This window comes from Geospiza fortis, unplaced genomic scaffold, assembly GCF_000277835.1.
Source record: "Geospiza fortis unplaced genomic scaffold, GeoFor_1.0 scaffold112, whole genome shotgun sequence".
Classification (NCBI taxonomy): domain Eukaryota; kingdom Metazoa; phylum Chordata; class Aves; order Passeriformes; family Thraupidae; genus Geospiza; species Geospiza fortis.
In genome coordinates, this window is record NW_005054298.1 from 17422868 (window position 1) to 17444145 (window position 21278).

Sequence of the window (21278 nt, forward strand, 5' to 3'; positions counted from 1 at the left end):
TATAGTTCAAAGATGGCAGAAGTTCGTAGTGTTCAGATATGAATGTGATTTCTATACAGTGCTTTTAGGTTTCATGGTAATTCCAGATTTAGACTCATAGTTACAAATAATTTAATTTTTCATGGGTAGAGGTGTGGTCTTTGACTATATGTAATGTAAACTATGCAATTCAAATCTAAAATGTCTCAGAGAACTTATGGATTGGTGTTAGGATTTTGGACAGCCTCATACTTCAGCAGAAGAGTATTGCTTGTGTCTCTGTATCATGAAAATGTTATGCTTTTAGAAAATTGTATTGACTGGGCAGCTTTCAGGATTCAGAAATTCCATTGTGCCAAAGGAGTCCTGAGGTGGTGGCTACTGTGGAAACTGTTTTTTAAAAATGCTGTGTTTGGAGAATAATATTACATGCTCCTCAAGCTGCCCTGCTCTTCTCTTTAGTTGGTGCTTCTCTAGGAGGCATTCCTCTTATGCTTTTGTTCTAATCTCTTTCTTCACGACATGAAAGAAAATCCTGTTTCATGTGTTCCAGGAGTTCCTTTCATCCTTCAAAGTGATGTTCCTTACTTTGTGATGTAATTGTCTACATGAGCTTGCTTTTGAGCTGTAAAACTAAGTATTGTTTTTGTTGGCTGGGTCATAATGTTTGCCCATTTACCACATGCCACTGATTGAAAACAGTAATGAAGTATATAATTGAAGGATTTCACCTGTTTTCTTCTCTCATTTTTCTGTTTCTCACAGGTTCATCGCTAAACCCTGTGCCTTAGGCCTTAAAGTCCAAGCCAATGGACCACAGAAAGCTCAACCTAATGCTATCTTGGAGAAGGTTTTCACAGCTATTACAAAGGTAGTGTGTCTGACTAAAATATTCACCTTGTGAAGTGGGATGTGGCCCTGTAAACTATGTCGGAACAAAGCAAGGCTAACAGACAAATGCAGTGCTGCATTTTGCCCCTCAGTTGAGAAATTCAGATATTGGGGATGTCATTAATGCCAGCTTGAGCACTTGTGTATCCCTTTGTGATGTCTCCTGTAAGTTTTCAGTAAAAAATTGTCACAGAAACACTTTGTAGATGCCATATAGCCACCTACATTTTTTTTCTTCTTATCTGTTTTTGCTTCTTATCTATTTTGTATCAATTTTTGCAAAATTGTTGAAGTTTTTAGAAAAAAAGGGTTCATTGTAAGCCAGTAATATTGATACTGAGTTTTCCATGAAACTTCAAAGCTACTCCTTCTAGGGAAAGGCCTGTTTTACTGGTGTCCCAGCTAAAGGAGAACGACATAGAAAAGTGGGGAGAAACTGACTAAAAATGTTTTATTTGCATATCTTTCTTGTACAAGATTTCCCCCCACAACTTACATATCTGTCTCTACATCTCTCACCATATGACATCTCAACCTGTTTGTTGTTCTGTCCGTGCTTTTCAAGCATCCCAAATTTTTCTGCAGGAGCTTTCCATTCCCACCTTGGCTCCAGACTGCAGCTGGGCACCAGTGTAAACTTCAGAGAGTATTAAAGTCATGAAGGGCAAAACTGGGTTCAGTGTCATAGACAGTGAAATGGGCTGTGGGTCTGTCTTGCTTGTGTGTCCTACACTACCCAGAGATCACCATGGCACTTGCTGTGGCTTTTGTCCTGTTTTCAGGGAGGGAATTGCATGTGGCTTGTTTCTGAAAGCTGCAGGATATACTCTCACACGGACTCAGCTGAATGAAGAATGGTTTTGTTTTGTTTTGTTAGTTGTGGAGTTTATGTGTTTGTTTTTAGTATTTTGTCATAAAATCTGGTAGTCTGACCAGGGCCTGAAATGCCTGTGAGTGTGAAGAGCTCCAAACAAAAGTATCTGCTTTCCTGCAAGAATCTGGTAGCTGCTCTCAGAGAAACTGTCCAATATAGCTGCCTTTCTTTTTTGAATCCTATACAGCAGTTCTCTCTAGTCAAACTCCCAAGGGCTACATCAAACATTTCATCTTTCTAAGGTTACAGAAATTGCTTTTCTTAACCTTCCATTGAAAAACTAGTAGATACTTTGGTTGACTGAAAAACTTTGTTGAGATGGATGCCAAATCCAATATATGTAACTGGTTTGCAGAAATAAAGCTAAAGTTCCAGAAGACAGATTTTGCATTTTTCTATTTAAAGAACTATGTGATCAGGAGAAATACATGAGTAGTACATATGCTTCACTGTACATGTAGAATTGCTGTATGATTGGAGAGTCATCCTGTACTGCTCTTCAAATTAAAGACAAACTAATTTTCTTTTGCCTTACCTCTACACTGGTTTGCACCCATGCTAATGGTGTGAGACTTCTACATTTTCTGCTTTGGAGAATATTTGTGTGCATTTAGTTTTACAGAAAACAATTTCAGAAAATGTCTCCCTGTTGTCAAGGTGATTTTCCTTTTGAAGTTGTCACTTTGTTTAGCGACCTCATTTTTTAACATTATTGTGCAGAAGCATGGGATTTATCTTTTTTGTGTGTCAGTCAAACCATCTTCCCTAGTGCAACAGTCGCTAGGACAAAGATCCTGATGTAGGAGAGTGGAACAGGTATTAGTGTGTGGCAGGCAGTGGGGTGTTTGCAAGAGCCACTGCTCCAGAAATGCATGGCATTTTATGGCTGCTGAACTTCACTTCCAAGTCTCAAGCAAGTTTCAATCCCATTGTCCCTTTAAAGTTTTTTATCAGTAATGGACCTGCATGTCATATTACAGCATCTGTCCTTCTAGATAAATTGTCACTGTAAATGTATTCTGACAGGAATCTGCCAGTAGAGATTTCTGTGAACGTATTTCTGTGTATCCATGTGTCTGACAGACAGCCTTGGTAAGAAGGCAAGAATCAATTTCAGTGGTTCTGAATTTAAAATGTTAAAGCAGTTGAGCTAGAAAATAATTTTTGTGCTTCTCTGTTTTGTAGCATCCAGATGAGAAGAGGCTGGAAGGGCTCTCCAAGCAGCTGGACTGGGATGTGCGCAGCATTCAACGTTGGTTCCGACAAAGGCGCAACCAGGAGAAGCCCAGCACCCTTAGGAAGTTCTGTGAGAGCATGTAAGGATGCATGTTCTCTTCTTGAGTCTTGTTGAGCCTGTGTTCTCATCAGTTTTCCCTTTTGTTTTTCACAGGTACTTTTGCAGACAATTAGAAAATTATACAAATTGGTAGAATATAACTAATGAGAAAAATAATCTTCATTGTCCTGAAGGAGTCAGATTGTGCTTTTCAGGTATTTTCAGTGGTCAAAAGCTTGCAGAAATCATGTTGCTGTGATTCTATACTATCAGGGCACCACCTAACACCAAATCACCTGATGTTAGTGTGCTGTCCTTACAGCACTACCTTTAGCCATACAAGCTGATGGATGTCTGAAATGGAGGAGCAAAGATAAAAGGCAGTTGGGTTGTTAAATAAAAAGAAGACAAAAGATAAACTGTCTAAAGATGATTGCCCTTTATTAAACAGAGTAACTTAGGTGTCAGAATGCTTAAGTCTGTTCTTTGGTATTTACAGCTCAAGTCCTCCTTCCTTAATGTTTAATAAATCAAGGCATATTGAGATTATGGCAAAATGATTTGGTCATTTTGTTGCCAGCAGCTGCTGGCCTTAGAGTTACTAATTTTTGAGATCAGTGAACAACAACCTTTTTTTCTGCAAGGGTTGTAGTTGTTAACTTGTCAGCTGTGGAGTCTTGGAAAAAATTATTGCTAGCCTTAGAGGTAGCATATTTGGGTGGCATATTTTGCTTCCCCTGTAACTCGATTAAAGACCTCGCTCTCTTGCACAGGTCCCAGAGCATTTGGGTGAACCTACAGGTAGAAAAATTTAAGCATACCATGAAATACTGGCATGGATAGGATAGTAATGGGTGCTGAATTGTGGCATGCATTATCAAAACAGGATGCAAATGACAGCTATGAATGCAGACTGGAATGTAAGGTCAAGCTGTAGTGAAGTGCTGACAGAATATGGTGCCAACTTTGTTTAGAGACAGCCATTGGCATTTTTGCAATATGTGTATTTAAAAGTAATGATAAAACTTGTCCAAACAGAAGCAAGATGGCATAAATAATATGTAGATACTTCAGGTTCTCTCTGTTCATGGTTTGCAGGAGGTGCAGTGGGAGCTGCCTCTCTATTTCTATGTGTACCTAGTGCTGTGGGAATGTGGTGTTATCCAACCATGTACGCCTTGCCCTGGCAGCATTTCCAGTGGCGGACTGTGTGCCACCAGCTGACCTGACACATCTTGGACAAAGTTGTTGGCATGTAGTCAGACTACTACTGGGAACCCAGGGTTCCCTTTTATCCCTTCAGTATGGGTTCAGTTAAAGAGTGATTTAGTTAAATCTGTCCATCAGAGCGCTAAGCGAGGTAATTCAGAAAGTTTTGACCAAAGAAATCCTTTGGTATGGGGTCTGTAGCCTTTTCATAGCTATTGAGTTAATGGGGTGGCTTTTCAGAGATGCCGTGGCTGTGTGTGACAGGTGCTTTGAAGCTCTGAGCTCCTGAAGTTCATGTTCCCACAGCGGTCATGGGAAGGGGAGCACTCCAGTCTTCAGTAATTCGGGTGCCAGTGGAGAGTTTCAACAGAACAAAGTGCACCCTTATCTCATAAGCAAGAGCAGAGCAAGCAGAATGACACTGATCTCTGCCTACACCTTCATACTGCTGAGCTGCTGTTGTCCCTCCAGAGGAGGCTTCAGTTTTGCTGGGAACAGCACTGATTGACTGTGGCGTGGGAAGAAAAGTGAAAGAACCCACGGCAAATGTGGATCTGCCTAAAAAGAACTCCAACTCTTTTCACATGGAGACGATTTAATTTACTGCTAGACAAAGTGTTCCTTGGGCCCAGAGTGGCTTTTCCATTATGAAAGTGAAGAGGAGCTGTGCCAGAAGGGCTGTAGGCCATTTTTGACTGCCTTATCTTTCTTGCAAATGAATAGCGTGGGCACTATCTAAGGTAGAGTAGCTTCAATGTGACAAAAGCTGAGAGTGAAATTTAATGATAAACACACTTGCCTGAGATGAATGATGCCAAAGATCCAGCACCAAACACACTATGCCAGTAACTTCATTACTAGATTTTTATTGTCAGATATTTCTCACTTTCTCTAACCCTTCCCTTCTGTTCAAGCAGTTACAATTCTGGTCATAAACAGAGCACAGAGAAAGCCCAAAACGTACACTGCTCACTGCTTCTTGAGGGGGAAGGGGTGTTTGGTGGGTTTTTTGCTTTGGTTTGGTTTTGTTGTTTGTTTTTGTGGGTTTTTTGTCGCTTTGTTTTGTGTGTTTGGTTTTTTGTTTTGTTGTGTTTCGTGGTTTGTTTGTGCATTTCTTTGGTTTGGGGTGGGTTTTTTTTGTTTTGTGGGGGGTATTTTTTGATGGTTTTCTTGGTTTTTTTTCCAAATAGAATAATTCCTTTTCTGCCAGTCTTTGTCAGATATTCAGGCCATGGGCAGATGATGGTTATATGGAGAAAAGCACAGTAGTAAAATCTCCTGTTTATAGATCCTGTTTGTGCCACAGCATTATAGTGAAAATAAATTACTTTTTCAGGAACCTTTCATAACTAGAATTCACACTATAGAGTTTTGTCTGTCAGTCTGAAAGAGAAGGTGTAATTTGATTTTTGTAGCCATAGAGACCCTAATGGTGAGACCCTATTGGTATTACATACCTGCTTAAGCTTTCAGATGTTACAGTGATAAGTATTTATATGTAATATGAAATAGATAATTTCACTAGGTGGTGATTAATGTATATAATCACCAGGTGGTGGTTAATGATCCAGTCAGAAAGTAATAAATGCAGCACTGAGTATTATTTTACTAGCAAGTCAGTCCTCATATTCCAAGGATTTGGTGATTCTGGCATGAAACCTGGAGTTCAAGTCACAGTTTATAGTCACTAGGAAAGGTATCCACCTAGTATAACCTCAGATTGCAAAGCTCAGGCACTTAGCCTACCATATTAGCTGCAGGGAATAGTTTGTCCATAGCTTTTCTTTCTGTTTTGTGAATTTAGACCATTTGCACTCCTTTCTTCAACTTGAAAGTCCAACATGCATAAAGAAGGGGAAAAAAGTGGTCGACTAAGTGTGCAAAATGAACTTTTCTACTTCCATGTATTTCTGTCGGGTTTTTGTTGTTCTTTTCTCTCTGTCCCTATGGCACAGCCTAGTATCAAGAGTATTACTTTGCCTATTGCCACCCAGAATACAGAATCCAATAATGTCTGTGTTAATGTTTGATGTGTCAGAAAGCCAGTGCAGGAGTGATTCCCAAACCATTTCCAGTGTCTTCCCAGTTTCAATGTGTTGTTTCTGCTCATGCTACCAGTGTGTAGGCATGTCTGGTTTTCTCCAAGGAAGAAAGAGCATTCTCTCCTCTCCCCTTGTTTGGTGCAAAGGGAGAGAACCTGTGATGCCAGAAGTTACTAGCCTGGGATTTTGGAATGTCATCAGGCTGATGACTTGTCTGTCCTACAGCTATGTACATTTAAGCAAGCTGTTTATTAGAGATATTTATGTGGTTTCTAAGGAGTGTCTGGAAGAAACATATGGCCAAGAGAGATGTTTATGCAACATTCTGCATGTGAAAACATGGAAATGTGCAGACGGAAGAGCCAAAGATCTATTTTTTCCTCCCCTTTATTCTCTAGAAGAAGCTTGGATTTTAAATTGTCTCTAAGTAGGGTGTCATTTAGTTTTGATGTAGAGGAGAGAAGAGCCTCTGTCTCATATCCTAGCTAGACATTCTTTTTCCTAATGAATTAAAATTTTGTTTGTGCACATTTTGTTGTTGCTTTGGAGGAAGATTTTATCTATCTGTGCCTGTGTATATGTGTGTGTTTGTGCACATGTATGTGTATAGTTATAGAGGAATATCAATTGGGGATTTTTTTGCTTGTTATACGCGTTTGTGTGAAAATTCTATGGGCTGTTTGCAACTTCTTGGGCATACTGCTTTTCTCAGCTAGCAGAGTAATTCTCTCCTACAAGGTTGTACTGGGAAAATAACTGTGCAGGGGAAAGAAATAAAGACATCTGTTTGCTTGTTGAAATTCTGAACTGTGCTGATGCACATGGTAACAGAATGTGTGAAAGAATTCATCAGTCTGTGCTTTGTGTTGAGCAGTAAAGCATTAGAAAATAAATAGGCTTTTAGCTCTGAGTATTTAATAGCATCAGGCTCTCCTAAGCCAGCTTCTAACATACTTCTGATCTGAGGAAAAGTCTGTGATAGATGGTACTTTGAGTCCATTTAATTTTGATTTGTCAACTGCACCAGTGCTAGATGGAATGAGGGACTAACCAGTGTTTCATGACTAGAAAAGCAAAAAGGGGATGAGTCTGTGAAGACGCACTCCCCGCTCTGCAGCAAGTGCGGTAGCTGCTCTTCAGTGGCCACAGAACTGCACTATCTCCCTTGTTTTCCTTTGCTGTTTTCCATGGAATGGGAGTTGCTGTTACTTGGGCAATCAGATATTTTGTATTGTGTTGATAAGTGGGTTATGACATGAGAGGCAAGTAGGCTCAGGTGTTGGCAGAGTCACATTTGTGAGGCAGTTTGTGGGTGAAGGACATAGGTGTTCAATGGAATGTGAAGGGAGTTGGAGTCTGTGAAATTGTTCCAGAACAGGAAACATGTGAGTTTGCTGAGTGCAAGAGGTGTTTATTATGGCTTCAGGTGGTAGGGAAGTTGAGAAAGGAGACTCTCAATTGCTAGTAAGTGGTAACTGAAGTGCAGAGTAACAAAGACGATCTGGCAATTTTTATTTGTACTAAGCATGTAAAATACTGCCTTTTTACAATAGTACTGTAAGAGTTGCATTTAGACTCTGGAGTTAAGACATTCAAGGACCCATTACTCTCTTAAAAGAATTATGTCTAGTAACATCACTGAACAGAGATGTGCTTGAATGCAAGGCTTCTGTAGAAAGTAAAAGTGAATGAGGCATTTATGCTGAGACTAATGTCAGGGAACCTAGAGCTGTGCAAGAAGGGCTGGAGTCATGTTTGACTATGTAAAATCCAAGACAGAAATCCGGATCTGTTTTACATCAGGGTAAGATGTTGCTCCACAAGAGTAGCACTCAATAGTTCTGCATGTTTCTGATTCCTTTGCCTGCTACTCTTTAAGCCATGTATGAAGTCAGTGTGGAGAAGTATCAATGGAGCCTTTTATTTTGTGTAAATGTATGTTTTTGTATACTCTCTGGGTTTAAAGGTTACCCTGCATGCAAACACAGGGTCCTCATCATTCAGGTTTTCCTCTTGTGGGTCATGAGCTTGCTGGAGTTCTGTTTCTTGTGGTTGTGGAGAGTGTGTGTGCAGTCAAGTAACAGAAGGTAAACCAGGGAAGCATGGGCAGTACTTGCATTCATGGTGAAAGCTCGGGTTTTGATGTGATGGAGGAGAGAAGCAGGGGAAGCAGCTTCAGCCACCTGGCCCCTCCTGATGTGAGAGGGTGGGAGGGCATGGTGTGGTGGAGCAGGGCGTGTTGTGCCATGTGATCCTCTGAGTGGATCTCTTCCTTCTGCCAGCTGTAATACCAGGGCTTAGGTTAACACAGGCTGGGTGAATGAATGCTTTTCTACTGAAGAGCTGCGCCTGTGACTCTGCGTATACCCTTTATCTCATTCTTCCTATCATTTTTTAATTTGGAATAGTAAAATACTGGATCTGAGTCTGCTCTTGTTGCCCTCCTGTCCCGCTGCATTCAAAAGCTGAATCATCTGGAGAAGAGGAAAGTGAAAGTAGACTTCTTGCAACTCCATAGTATGCTGCTCAGGAGGCTCCAGTTAGCTCAGGGCTCATATGGAACAGACCCAGCACTGGGCAAGGTTGGCAGTTTCCCTCATGATTCCTCTCCTACTGTGTCTGCTGTACCCACATACAAATCTGGTCTGTAATCACCATTCTGTCTTTTTAGGCTGGGCCTCAGGACTTCTCACTGCCCAAACATAGTATTAGGGGAAAGTTACAACATTGGTTAAGTGTCAGGAGTTGCCAGCCCTTTTTCCCTGCTATTCTGCTGGAGCAGACAGGCAAAGATGTCCATGCCATGTCCTCATAATATGCTCACTGTGTTTTAAGACTTTAGTGCTTTAAGCACTTATTATTTTGCATCTTGGGGAATTCCCTCTTCCCTCAAGTTGAATTACTTAAAAGTCTGAATTCCCTGCCCTTACTGCCTTCTGTGGCACAGTTTTTAACACAATTAATAAATTTAAATTAACTCATGTGCTCATCCTGCAAAGACACCATCACTTAACATAATCATTGTACATTAAGCAAGGTTATAATTAACTAGGTTTCCATTCTCTTGTGGGTTGTATGGGCTCACCATTATCTTATATTATGGAAATTAAATAATTCCTCCCTAAGTTCTAGTTAATGTGAACACAAATCCAAAATTGAATTGGCTCCCACAATATAACAATTTAAGACAACTAAAGGAAAACTGAAAAGACTGCAGTAGCTACTGCTTTCTTGTGTTCTATGCACCTTAAACTGTCCAGTTCTTCATTGTGGCAGAACAAGCTGCCATCTTCAGTCAGCCTCAGCTTTAAATGTAGTTGGCAAACCCTGGAGACAAGTGCCTTGAAACACTGAAGAGTTAAGTGGCAGTAAGATACTATTTTATACACAACACTGAGTGAATTTTATTTTATACACTGCAAATCCTTACTTCTCTCTTCTCCCTTGTATTTATGTTGTTACACAGTTTTGTTTCATATCTGATTGCCTTTCATTTTGTAGATCCATGGAGTTCACAGAGACACAGAGTTAAGAAGAGAATTAGCTTTCACATTGTTTAGCATTTTTCACTTACATATAACTAGGCATATAACTACACTGTTTTCTGTGTTAGTAAGTTGTCTGCCAATGGCAAGGGGCTTGCAGTGGCCTGCAGCTGAATTTATGTAGTGGTGGTGGTCTCTGTGAGAAGATGACGTGATGCTGATGGAGATGAGAAACTTGCTAGTTCATCTAATGCTTTTTGGGATGGTGGTAGGTAATGTAGCTACAGGCACATGTGGTAACCTAGTTTGGTTAGATGGTGCTTCCTGGTAAATTTGGGGTTCTGTCTTCTTTATCTGCTCTGATGGCAGCACCCGCTGGTTTTTCTGTGTGTGCTTCCCATGAGCTTTCCAGATAATATCTCTTTGTAGGGTAGAATTTGGCAAGGATCATAGGTCTCTAAGGTCTTATTTTTATTTTATGTAGCCCTCAAAAGTACTCAGAAGAGAACAGTTGCATAATCATTGAACAGAAACTATGTAACCTAGAATGAGTTACCAAAACACCTTTTGTATTATACATATTTTCTGGCCTAATTATAAAAACACACTTTATTATTTATAAAACTGCATCACTTCAAAATTTATTACTGTGTTTCCTTTCCTCTTTCCTTTCCCTTCCTCTGCACTACTAAATTTTGCTCTTAAGACTTTCAGAGCTGCATTTTGAGCATACAGATTTAGGACAGGACTGGTCTCAAGTGGCACTGTAATACTAAATATTAAATAACTGATTCAAACTGCAACCAAGAGGAAAATCAGATGACAGTCAAGTCTTAATTCAGAAGATTGAAGAGGAGAGCAATACAGTGTTCTCAATTTATCATGCCTGATATTTTGCACATCTTAGTGAGTTGTGCTTAACTGCCTTCTTCCGCATATAACATCTGCTTAACCACAGTGCAGGAGCTATTTACCATTTGCATGGTCCAGGCTGACTCCATGCCAAAAGAGGCAAGAAGATTTTATTCATTCATCTATTTACCTATGTATTATTTTTAATTAACATTTTTTATATCTGCTTGCATCTGTCAGGCTTTGTGGAAATACAGCAAATTATCATTACATAAATCTGGGGAGGCAGGAAGTTGGAACAGGGGAGCTTCTTCCATCAACCATACAGTCATACTTGCAGCTTTGTGTTAGAATAGGTATCAGGATTGAAGATAAGTAAAGATTTAGTGGAGTCTACTGTTTGACCTCCTATTTATTGGGTGGATTAAGCATTATTTTTCAGTGCTCTGTCTTGTATTTTTACATTATTTGTTGCCTAAAAATAGTATCTTTAGGGAAATTTTTTGTTGGTTTAGAGGAGAAGGGTTACTGTTTGTTGTGTTTCGTTTCGGTTTTAACTTAAAGTTGGAGTAACAGGTAAGTAGACAATGTCACAAATATTAAGAGTTGATCCAGAAGTTCAGAGTCCATTATATTTTTTGGATCATCCTCTAAATATTTGTCTTTAGAGGTAGTATACCTAGAAGGAATAGAAGGAATCTAGAAGGAATGTATACCTCTGGCTATGTCAGAGGCAACATTAATTGGATTAAGTCTTCTTGAGTGAATCAGAAGGTTGAAGGCTGTCATACTGTAGTTGGGGGAGCAGAAAAATGCAATCTGAGGATAAAACAGACTGCTTTAAGTCACAGTGAGCATGTGTGAAACTTAGCGGTGCTTCCCATTTAAAAGAAATAAACATTGAATACTGCTTAAACTCAGCCTCAGAAATGCTTCTTTGAGCACTCTCATAGTGAATAAACTTTTCACAGCCAAAGGAAACCATTGCAGCAAAAAGTAGTTTTCAGTCCCAGCTAATGATTCCATAGCCCAGCTACATGTTTGTGCAGCCCATTCAGATTGTGCAGATTGAAATGGAGAACAGGCTATGTAGTGGTACTTCAAGCCTTCTCACCTCCAGAGCCAAGACCTGCAGCTGTGGAGTTTGCATGAAGCTCAGTTTGGCTTTCAGTCCAAAGCCTGAGCCCAGAGGTCTGTCAGCCACTGCCAGGAGGTGAGCAGTGAATGATGGAGAACAGCAAATCTTATGTTTTACTGGAATCTCACATTTACACATGGAAGTGTATTTCCATGGAAAAACTTCAGGCATCTGCAGTGTCTCTGATAATAGTTTTCAGAGCCAGAGAGCCAGTTTCTTCAACTGCAGACAATGTGGTGAGCCTATGACTAGTTGCTAAATAACAATGAGGTTTTTTAAGGTTAACTGTTTTGAAGTGTGGCATTCTTACATTGCTGTTTGTGGCCCTGTCTGTATCAAACCAGTGGCAAAGGCATCTCTGTAAATAACAGCTACAATTCTGCAAGAATAATGGGTTTTATGTTTTTAACATTCTGTATTTACTATGTTTGGTGTTTTGCTGTCAGCAGTTAGCTTTGGATCCTTGCACAGCATTTCTGAGCAGCAGACACTGGTTTGGCATCAGAGCTATAAGCACTGTGCACTGCAAGCTGGGTGCTGCAAAGTTCTGCAGGACTGCCAGTGTTCACAGCCTGGCTACTCAGTCTTCCTGCAAAAGAAGTGGAAAAAAGGGAAAACTGCAGAAGCAGAGAGGCCTTGTGCCTCTTCACCCTTGCCCTAGGGAGAAGTGTGCATTTTTCTTAGGGAGGCACCCATGCTGAGCTCTCTCAGCTGGACATGAGCCCCATGTGGTGAGCTCTGCAAAAACTATGGAGTAGGGATCCTTTTTTTTTTTTGTTAGCCATAGTTTAATTTCATATTTCAGTGCAAAAATTCAGAGGAAAATTTAAAGGACAAAATTTCATCAGTGTGATGAAGGGAACCTGACAAGACATATGCATGAAATTGGTGAAGTGCTTGCTCGACTGGGCACTTTAAATAGTTTTTGCTGAATTGAGCATACCCTGAGGTATATCAGGTTAGTTGGTGGAGACTCTCTAACTTTTCCATCTTTTTAGATGATGTTCTGTGTCATGCTGAAGCATCTTTAAAATTTCATTAGCAGCTCAAAGTTAAAGGGGTTGATACTGCTGTGGACTGGGAATGCATTCAAATGTAGAACAAGAGCAGTCAGATCTGCTGCTGCACCTTTGAGGGACTCTACACCAGTCTTTTCAAGACTGCATTAGAAAAGAATTTATTTTTCTGTTATGGCAGAGTCACTATTCAGCTTCACTCTTCACACTTTTTTGCTGCAGTGTGTCATGTCACATTCATGTTTGAAGCACTGGCCCGGTAAGCAACAGCACAACCTGATGAATTTGCTGGAAGGTCCATAAGTCCATTTGATCTCCCTTATTCAGATGCAAGCTTGGTTCAGTTTGGAAGTCTTATAGTGGAGGACTAAAGTGAACCTCATAAACCTTATTGTGAGCAGACAGATCGGGTCTTTCAGAGCTCTTGTGCCTTGAGTGCTTTCATCTAGGTTTACTGGATTTAAACTAACTTCAGCCTTTCAAGCAGCACACTTTGTGTGTAAATGGGTAATTCAAATTTTGTCTCTATACAACTGACCAAAGGGATGTTTGAGGTCTGAGGGACAGAGTAAATTCTCACAAAACAGAGAAGCTTCAGCTGTTTTCATCTTTCAGTTAAGCATGAATTGATGTGGCAGTGGCCCACGATGGAGTGCTTCACCTTGTGGCCTCCTCTGTATGTCTTTAATAGGGCAGAGAATATTGCTGGGAGAAAAAGGGAACAAGAGATATTTTAGTACGCATCTTGCCTTGCTTTTCCTAGTCCCTTGGGCTCTGCTACTGCTGCCTTAGAAGAAGTTGCTTTCCCTGTTGAATTCAACCAGCTGTGACCAAACAAGAACAGTATCCAGTGACATATGGACACTCAGCATGAGCTGCTGATGCTAAAGGAGGACCTTTAGCAGGATATTAGAAAGGGTCCTAGGAGGTTTTGTAGCACTGGCTAGGCATCTTCCCTTTCCTGGGTTCTGTAACTATTCAGACTGTGCTTAGTCTGGAGGCACTTTCCAACATTAGATTTGGGACTATTACCTAGAACAAATTCAAGACAGCACTTCATCAACTACCACTTGGGGAATTCAGTTGGAATAAAACTCAATAACCACACACTAAGAAAGGTGTCCTTCTCTTCTATGATGTTCTGTGCAGACAGAAGGAACATTTTGCCCAAGTTCCCAAAATGCAGAGAAGTTTTGGACACTGGGCTATACTGTGAATAGGTGTGATTACTGCTCATAACATTTTCCCTTTATTTGCATTTCCTCATCAGTGGGCTTCAGTGAGACCCAAATAGAGGCATAAAGAAGTATGTACTGTAGATTGAAATACATCATTCATATTAGAGTACTTGTTGCAAGACAATTGATTTGAGAGTTCACCTGTGGAGGAACCTTGCTTGGACATATCTGCACTGTATGAAAGGTATTTTTTACATACATTCCGTCCTCGTCTGTGTGATTTTAAGTGAATAGTGCAGCTTCATACCTTAGTTCCTGTACCTTTTCTCCCTGTCTTTAATCCCAAATTATTGAGTATACATTCATCTATTTTACCTTGGCTTATGGATGTTTTACTGGTAAGTGCAGCAATAAACCATCTACAAGTACTGGTAAAACAATGTCGGAAACTCCTCGGGCTTTCTTGTATGAGATTGAGATTCCTTTTGGGGTATTGAGCTGGGAGAATTGCCTTTAAAGTCTGCAGAAAAAGCAGCTTACTGCCAGCTTCAGAGCAATGAAAGTCCTTTGTTGATCTGCTACCACCAGAGTTAGCTGGTTAATGGTGATAAACATGCCAGGGGCCAATTCCAACTTTGCTTTGTTTCAAATTTTTATTGGAGTTTGACCAAGCCAGAAGTTTGTAGAATAGCTTTTGTGTTTGTTGTTCAACAGGAATGAGCTTTTTGTTTCTATCAATACTTTTTTCTTTAAGAAGTTAGTACTTTGACCAGTTGTCATCATTCAATTCTTAGCCTTGTTTCATTTTCCGGTGCTAAATCCAAGTCCACTTGCAAATTCAGGAAGAAAAACATATCATATCCTTGTGTGCATCTATCACCTTTATAGCAGTGTAACAGTTGAAGCAAGTTGACTGTTTTCAGCAGGCACAAATAATACCCAGTGGCTCTTGGCTCTGAGGGTTTTCTGAAGCTCCAGAAACTCTCCTTCAGGGTAATCCATGGCTTTAGCACAAATCTATAGCCCTGTCAGTGCTTTGGGAGGTGAGTGGAGAGTTAGATGGGGATATCAGTGGGTTTAATTTGCCTGTTTTGGGAAAGGGTCTTATTTTTTGATGGGTGGTAGCTGTAGGAAATTCTGCAATCAGGGTTTTCCAAATGTCCATGCAGATTGGAAAATCCCTGATACCCACCAGCTAAACGCAGCTATTAACATTTTTCAAATACATCAAACTGCCTTTGAACTCTTCTGTGGAATATTGCATCTCCCAATGGCAAGCTAGAAAAGCCCTTAAGCATGTTACGAATTTTGCTTGGAGAAATGTGGAAGGTTATAAAACTCTTTGCAAGGAATTGATCATAGCTGCTCACACTTAGGAGTGAAAGAAGGGCACTGAAAGTGCTCATCAGTGAATAGGTTAGGCAGGGTTTTGCTCCTAGTATTTTCAGTGACAGCCTTCAAACTTTCACTAGATGATATATGTAACTGTGAAACTGAATGGCAAGTTTACTGGCTGTAGGACTGGCCTAAGGAGAAACTTTCCACCCAAATAAATCCTTCCTTCATAATACTATCTTGTTTCTTTCACGTGCATGATCTGAAGGTTTCTGCCAGCACAACGAACATTTTGCCTCCAAGTACTCTATGTTCAGAGTGTGTTGAAAGTTTCAGCATGAAAGCGGTGTGCCATGTTACTACAGTGCCCAAACCCTTGAAGGGTTTGCTATTTCTCTCATATCAGTTTAATTTATTACATTTCTTCCATGCTATGGAGACTACAGTGTAAAATAGAGTTTCTGTTCAACTGAAGTATCGCACTTTAAATCTCATTGATGTTCTTACACTCTCCTCAAATTGGCAGAGGGTTATTTATGTATGACACAACTGTCTTTCTAAGTACTTGTGAAAGTAGCTTTGAAGAGAAGGGTTTGGATTAACCTTTAATATAGGAACATTTTCAGTTTTGTAACCATTCCAGTAGTGTTTGAAAGCACTCCAGTGCAAATTAACTGGAAGCTAATGGTTTTGCCAGTGGAGAGAAAGTTGTAAGTGCTGTAAAATGTGTCATTGAAGATGATTCATGTTGCAGCATTGCTTCACACTAAGGTAGCTAAATCTCATCCTGCTATAAACATTATGATTATTACTTCTCTGGTGTTTATATTAAGCATGTGTGTGTAGTCAGTCCAACACTTGGGAAAAAAAAACCCAAGGAATTCTTCTAAGAATTTATACTGCATAAGGTTATGATTTTATTTCCTTAGACTTCCAGTAGCTCTTTCATAGGTGAGTAATGGGTCCAAAAGATAGGAAGTTACTGTGTCTGTCTTTTCTTGAAGACTGGAGAAAGACAGAGGAGAGGATAATTTTCTATTAAATCTCCTGGTGGTTTCTCTTATTTTCCATGGAATCCTGTTCTTAACTTCTAGTTTGCCTCTATCTGAAAAGAAAAACCAGAAGCTCAGCAATTATTCTGAGTGCATTTGGGAAAATGTAGATCATTTTTATCAAGGGATGCATGGGAAGTGGATGTAAATTATGGATATCTGTATCCAGCATATCTATCTGACCCAAATGCACTCCCTAAAACCAAATGTGGAGTGCTGGAATTTGCCAAGTGAATTTCCAGCTCATTGTGGATGACACTTTTCATTACTAAAGAGTCTGCTTGACATGCAATACTCCCAAGTCACCTGTTGAAGTCTTAATAAAATTTCTTATTATCTTTTTCCTGGTGTCTGATGAGAGATGAACTTTCCTGCAACAGATGGGTAAATTGTCCTCTCTCCTCCAATGTCCTGCTAGTTTTCATTAAACTTTTAAAAACTTAATATCCTTAAAAATGTGTGAGAATTTTTCCCCCCTATTTAGACAAAATTAGCAAGTATTTTCAGAGAGTTAATGAGAGGCCAGGAAAAGCCAGCAAATAAGAACAATGCTTGATAACAGAAGCTGTAGAAAACCAGACCAAAATTTTGCTTCAACTTCCGTTAATGTCACCAGGGTGTGGTGGTTTGGTGGTGAAATAAGAAATCATGTGTTGAACTGTAAAATATGTAAACCTGGTATCCTAGAGTTAATCTCTTGTGCCTTTTGCAGGTGGAGATTTACATTTTACCTTTATATATTTACCTATGGAGTACGGTTCCTGAAAAAGGTAGGCACTTATATTATTATGCTTTCATAACGTATCAGACTTGGAAGTCTTGTACAGGCATAATATAAAGCTCAGGAATAAAGTCAATGTTCACAAGGAGTGAAAATTAAAATTTAATTTGCATTCATAAAATGCTTTGCTGCTAGCATTGGTAAGGAATAGAAGTTCTTATCAATATTTAATGGGGTTTTAAAAGAAAAAAAGCCGTAGGAACATGCCTAGTTCACTTGATTACTTTTCATTATAGGTATTAAACTGGCAGTAAAGCTTGCCAAAGTATTAATCTCAATTTCACCATCATCCTTGCTTAAATGCCTCTGACAGAGGTTACTTTTTATTAACAAACAAATTGCATTAGTGTTTGAGAAAAAAATACCTTTTTTGCCTATTCTTTGTCTAATGTACTGTGGAAGGAGGTTTCTGTGGAGTTTCCCATCAGTGGTGTGTTTCACCTGATTTAAAAAGAGAAGGGTATGGAAAGCTTCTAAGCACTTGACATAGGTCTGTTAGCCCTGCAGTAGAGAGTAATACAGATTTGTGGTGCAAACTGTTTCTATAGTGTGACTAGTTCTCAGAGCTTCTGTGCAAGTTGGGCCATATTTCTGTAATTCTAGGAGGTGAAATTAGAGGAATGGTGCATTCAATGTGTTCATGTAATCTTTGTTTTGGTCAAAAATTTGACACAAGAATATGTATCCTGAATGTCTCTGGGTGAGAGACAGATTCTGTATCCTGAATGTGCTTTGTAAGTAAAAGAGGTTTACTGATCTTTTTTATGTCTGTAGTTCTTGAGGCTGTCTCAGGTGCAAGGCAGCTTGGTATGAGGAATAATGATGTGCCTGTGCAGGGAGGGCCCATCAGAGCTATTGAGCAGTAGTCAGCCCCAGGGGAAGTGTGGGCCAGAGCAGCATGCAGTTGCATTCTCCCTCTGTCTCCTTGAACACTTCCATTTTATGTGAACTTCATCCATTAACATGCTGTATGGTTGCTTGATCCCATAGCACTGTGTGTTTCAGAACGTGCCCTGCAGTGTGATGGCTAATGCACTGAGGGGATGGAACAGGTCATCATAATCAGGATTTGAACTCACCTGTATCATTTCTGATACTTTATGAGAAGAGGGAATCAGTGTAAATGTAGGTTAAGTGTTCAAGTTGTCCACCTTCTACCTCAAATACTGTTTTCAAGAGCAGATTTGGTTATGAGTGTTCTTCTGTGTGAGGAAATGGACCAAGGTACCAACTTTGAAAGAGAAGACGATACTTTCTTTGTTACTAGCTGCCAGCTCCAGTCTTTACTGTTTTTAGATCAGGTTTAAATTATTTGTGACTGCAGAGTGGGTGGGTGGCCCACAAAATCATTTAATATGAAGCATTCACCTTTCCATCTAAATCCTCACTGCCCCCATTCTTGGTAAAATGGCAGATGCTAGATGTGATCATCCCCATCTTGGTTTTCAGACTTCTGAATGAGATGTTTTAGCATTGGAGGACTGAAGCCAGCATTCACTATAGCATTCTTTGTGTATTTATTAATCACTAATGTTTGAAGCATAAAAGATAAGTAACCAATTATATTTCCACTTTGATCATGTATACGCAAATTCTTTCCTTTCTGAATGAAACTGAGATTTTTCAGCTCTACCATTTGTTTCATTTGCATGTCTACAAAACACTTCTCTGCAGAGTACCGCACCAGCAGTCATGTCAACATAACATTAAGTTTCAGTGAGTGCCAGTGACATTAAACTGGCTGCTTTGCTTATCATTAACAGGGGAATGAGATAATGTTTTTGCTTTCCTCAGTAATATTTGTAGTTAAATAAATGGTGGCTTTGCTCATTAAGAGTTAATGGTCTGACTGTGCTCCAATTAAATAGAAAAAATATCATTATCTTTGGTGATAAAGAAACAGAGCAAAGAGTTCAGGATTGGCTTCTTTCTTGCTTGCTCACCCTTGGTGCTAAGCAGTGCCTGTATGGTGTTGTAAAATGAAAAATCTTAACAAGCATATTGAAGCAAAGCTTCCAGGTGACATATATAGACTTTTCATATTTAATTTCCTTCCTTTAATTGCCCATGAGAATTACAAACTCACAGAAGAGGATTAATTTTCTGCGGGTCTTCTGAAGTCTGCACTGAGACTTGGAAACCTGAAGTTGCATGTAGGTATTCTACTGGGAAAAGAATCCTCTGCCTGGATAAACAAGTCTTGCTATTTTTCAAATTCAGTGTTGAAGTAAGGCAGATGATATGAGTATGCTGTGGCTATATTTAAAAAATGCTGGGTGCAACAAGCTTCTGTGTGTATGCAGCTGATAGAGTGTCCTTCCTAATGAGTCATCCCCTACGGAAGAACTGAGAACTGTCTGGTGGGTAGTTACAATTTCTAGTGGTACATCTAGCTTGCAAAAGAACAGGGAAAGCCATGTTGAAGTGTAAATTTGACTCCAAAAGCCTACTCAAGGGACATCATAAATGTATGGAAGGCAAATAAAATATAGCAGGGTAGTATGAAGGAAAGAAACCCAACAGGTAGAGCTCCACTTCTTCTGTTACGAAACTTCCCCTTTCTTGAAACTATAGAATGTTTCAAATTAAGAAACTGAAGTGCTTATTCTCATGTGTGCACCAACCACTGAGCCAGTGAGCTTCTGTGTGACAGCAGGAGATGTTCTGGTAGTGGCCCACAGTTTTTCTGTGCGCATTGAGAGAAACTGGCTTCATGCTTTTTTGTGAGAGAGAATGTTGTATTCTGTTGCTCAGCTGAGTTTGACTGATTCTTTGCCTCTTTTTGGAATAAAATAGCAGCAGCAATACATGCACATGCTAAAGCCCAGAGAGAGTAGTGTAGAATTTGTAAATGCCATTTCAGATTGGTTGTACTCCAGAATTTTAGAGCCTAAAGTCAGACCACCTTCATTTGATATACATTAAAAGAAGTTCAGAATAAAGTGGTGGCTGGTTATTGACATTGTTTCTGTATTACAGTTCATCTACTATTCAGATTGTTAACTTTAGATGAAGAAAATAATGGCTGTAATGCACAGCCACTTCATAAAATTAAATTGCTATATTCAAAAAATATACTGGTACTCTAGACAGTTTTCAGTCTTTGTAGCAGTAGGACAGGCTTGATTTTGTCATAAAATTTCCCCAGCTATTGGAAAGCTATTTGCAGAACACATTGCATGTTACATCATTTGGAGCAGAAAGAAATTACCTGCATCAGAATATTCAGTATTTCATTTATTGTTTCCATCTTCTGTTGCCCTACCTGCTGCATCTACTTTTTCATGAAACTAATGCTGCTGCATATTTTGTGGAAGAGAACAATAAAAGAAATGCAGCATCTTGGAAAAATGCATACCACTGTTTGGATTATGTCTGATTGTCTAATTCATAGAATAAGACTCCTTAAAGCAGGCTGATTTTTTTTCTGGTTTTAGCACTGAAATACCAAAGGATGAGTTTGGAAAATGTCTACCACCTTGGTTTAAATCAGAGCTGACTCTAGCTAACAACACTGTGGCAAAAGCTGGGAGGCAGGGGTTTACCTCCAGAGCTCTTGGTGTCTCTTTCTCTCTTGAATCAATTGAAGCAGGCATTCTGCTGGGCACTTTATCTGCTCTAGTCTGCATCTGTTGTGATGCTTCCTTCCCACATTCTTCCCGAAAGGTTGTTATATTACCTGTTACTAAAGCCTTGTAATTCCTTTTGTTCAGAGAGCTTATTTGCCCAATGCTGGATAAATATTCTCATTTAAATGAAAAATGCCAGAGGCCACTGTGGAGCCCTTTTAACACAATGCTGATATTTGATATTTTACTGTGCTATTAGCAGAGGGATAATGTGATACATAGGCCACTAAGGGAGGAAATGAAGCCCGCATTTGGTAGATTGTGCTTGCTTTAAAATTGATTTGGATTCTCCGGAGGGTTTGATTTCTTTTTTTTTTTTAACTCGTAAAACCAATTGCTGAGTTTCTGTAAGTGATGAAAATTTTTAAGCTAAAATAATTTTGGATATTAAAATTGAATTGTAACCTTTTTCCTTTCTGTGAAAGCAGGGCTGAACATTAGGTGATAAATAAAACAATTTCTAATTCACTGAGTGAGCAAGAAAGAATACCCGTGCTCTGGAGTCTTTTGAAGAATGCCATTGTGAGAAAGGGGAAATACC

General features: G+C 39.6%; 1 protein-coding gene across 2 annotated transcripts in view; it reads left to right on the forward strand.

Annotated features, from left to right (window-relative positions):
- The window catches only part of CERS6 (ceramide synthase 6), an 82288-nt gene that overhangs the window by 17487 nt on the left and 43523 nt on the right, over window positions 1-21278 (forward strand). For both annotated transcript variants that reach the window (XM_031056582.1, XM_031056589.1), the window contains exons 2-4: window positions 745-850; window positions 2930-3060; window positions 17040-17097. In XM_031056582.1, the coding sequence (XP_030912442.1) occupies window positions 745-850; window positions 2930-3060; window positions 17040-17097 (295 nt within the window). The remainder of the gene's footprint in view (window positions 1-744; window positions 851-2929; window positions 3061-17039; window positions 17098-21278) is intronic.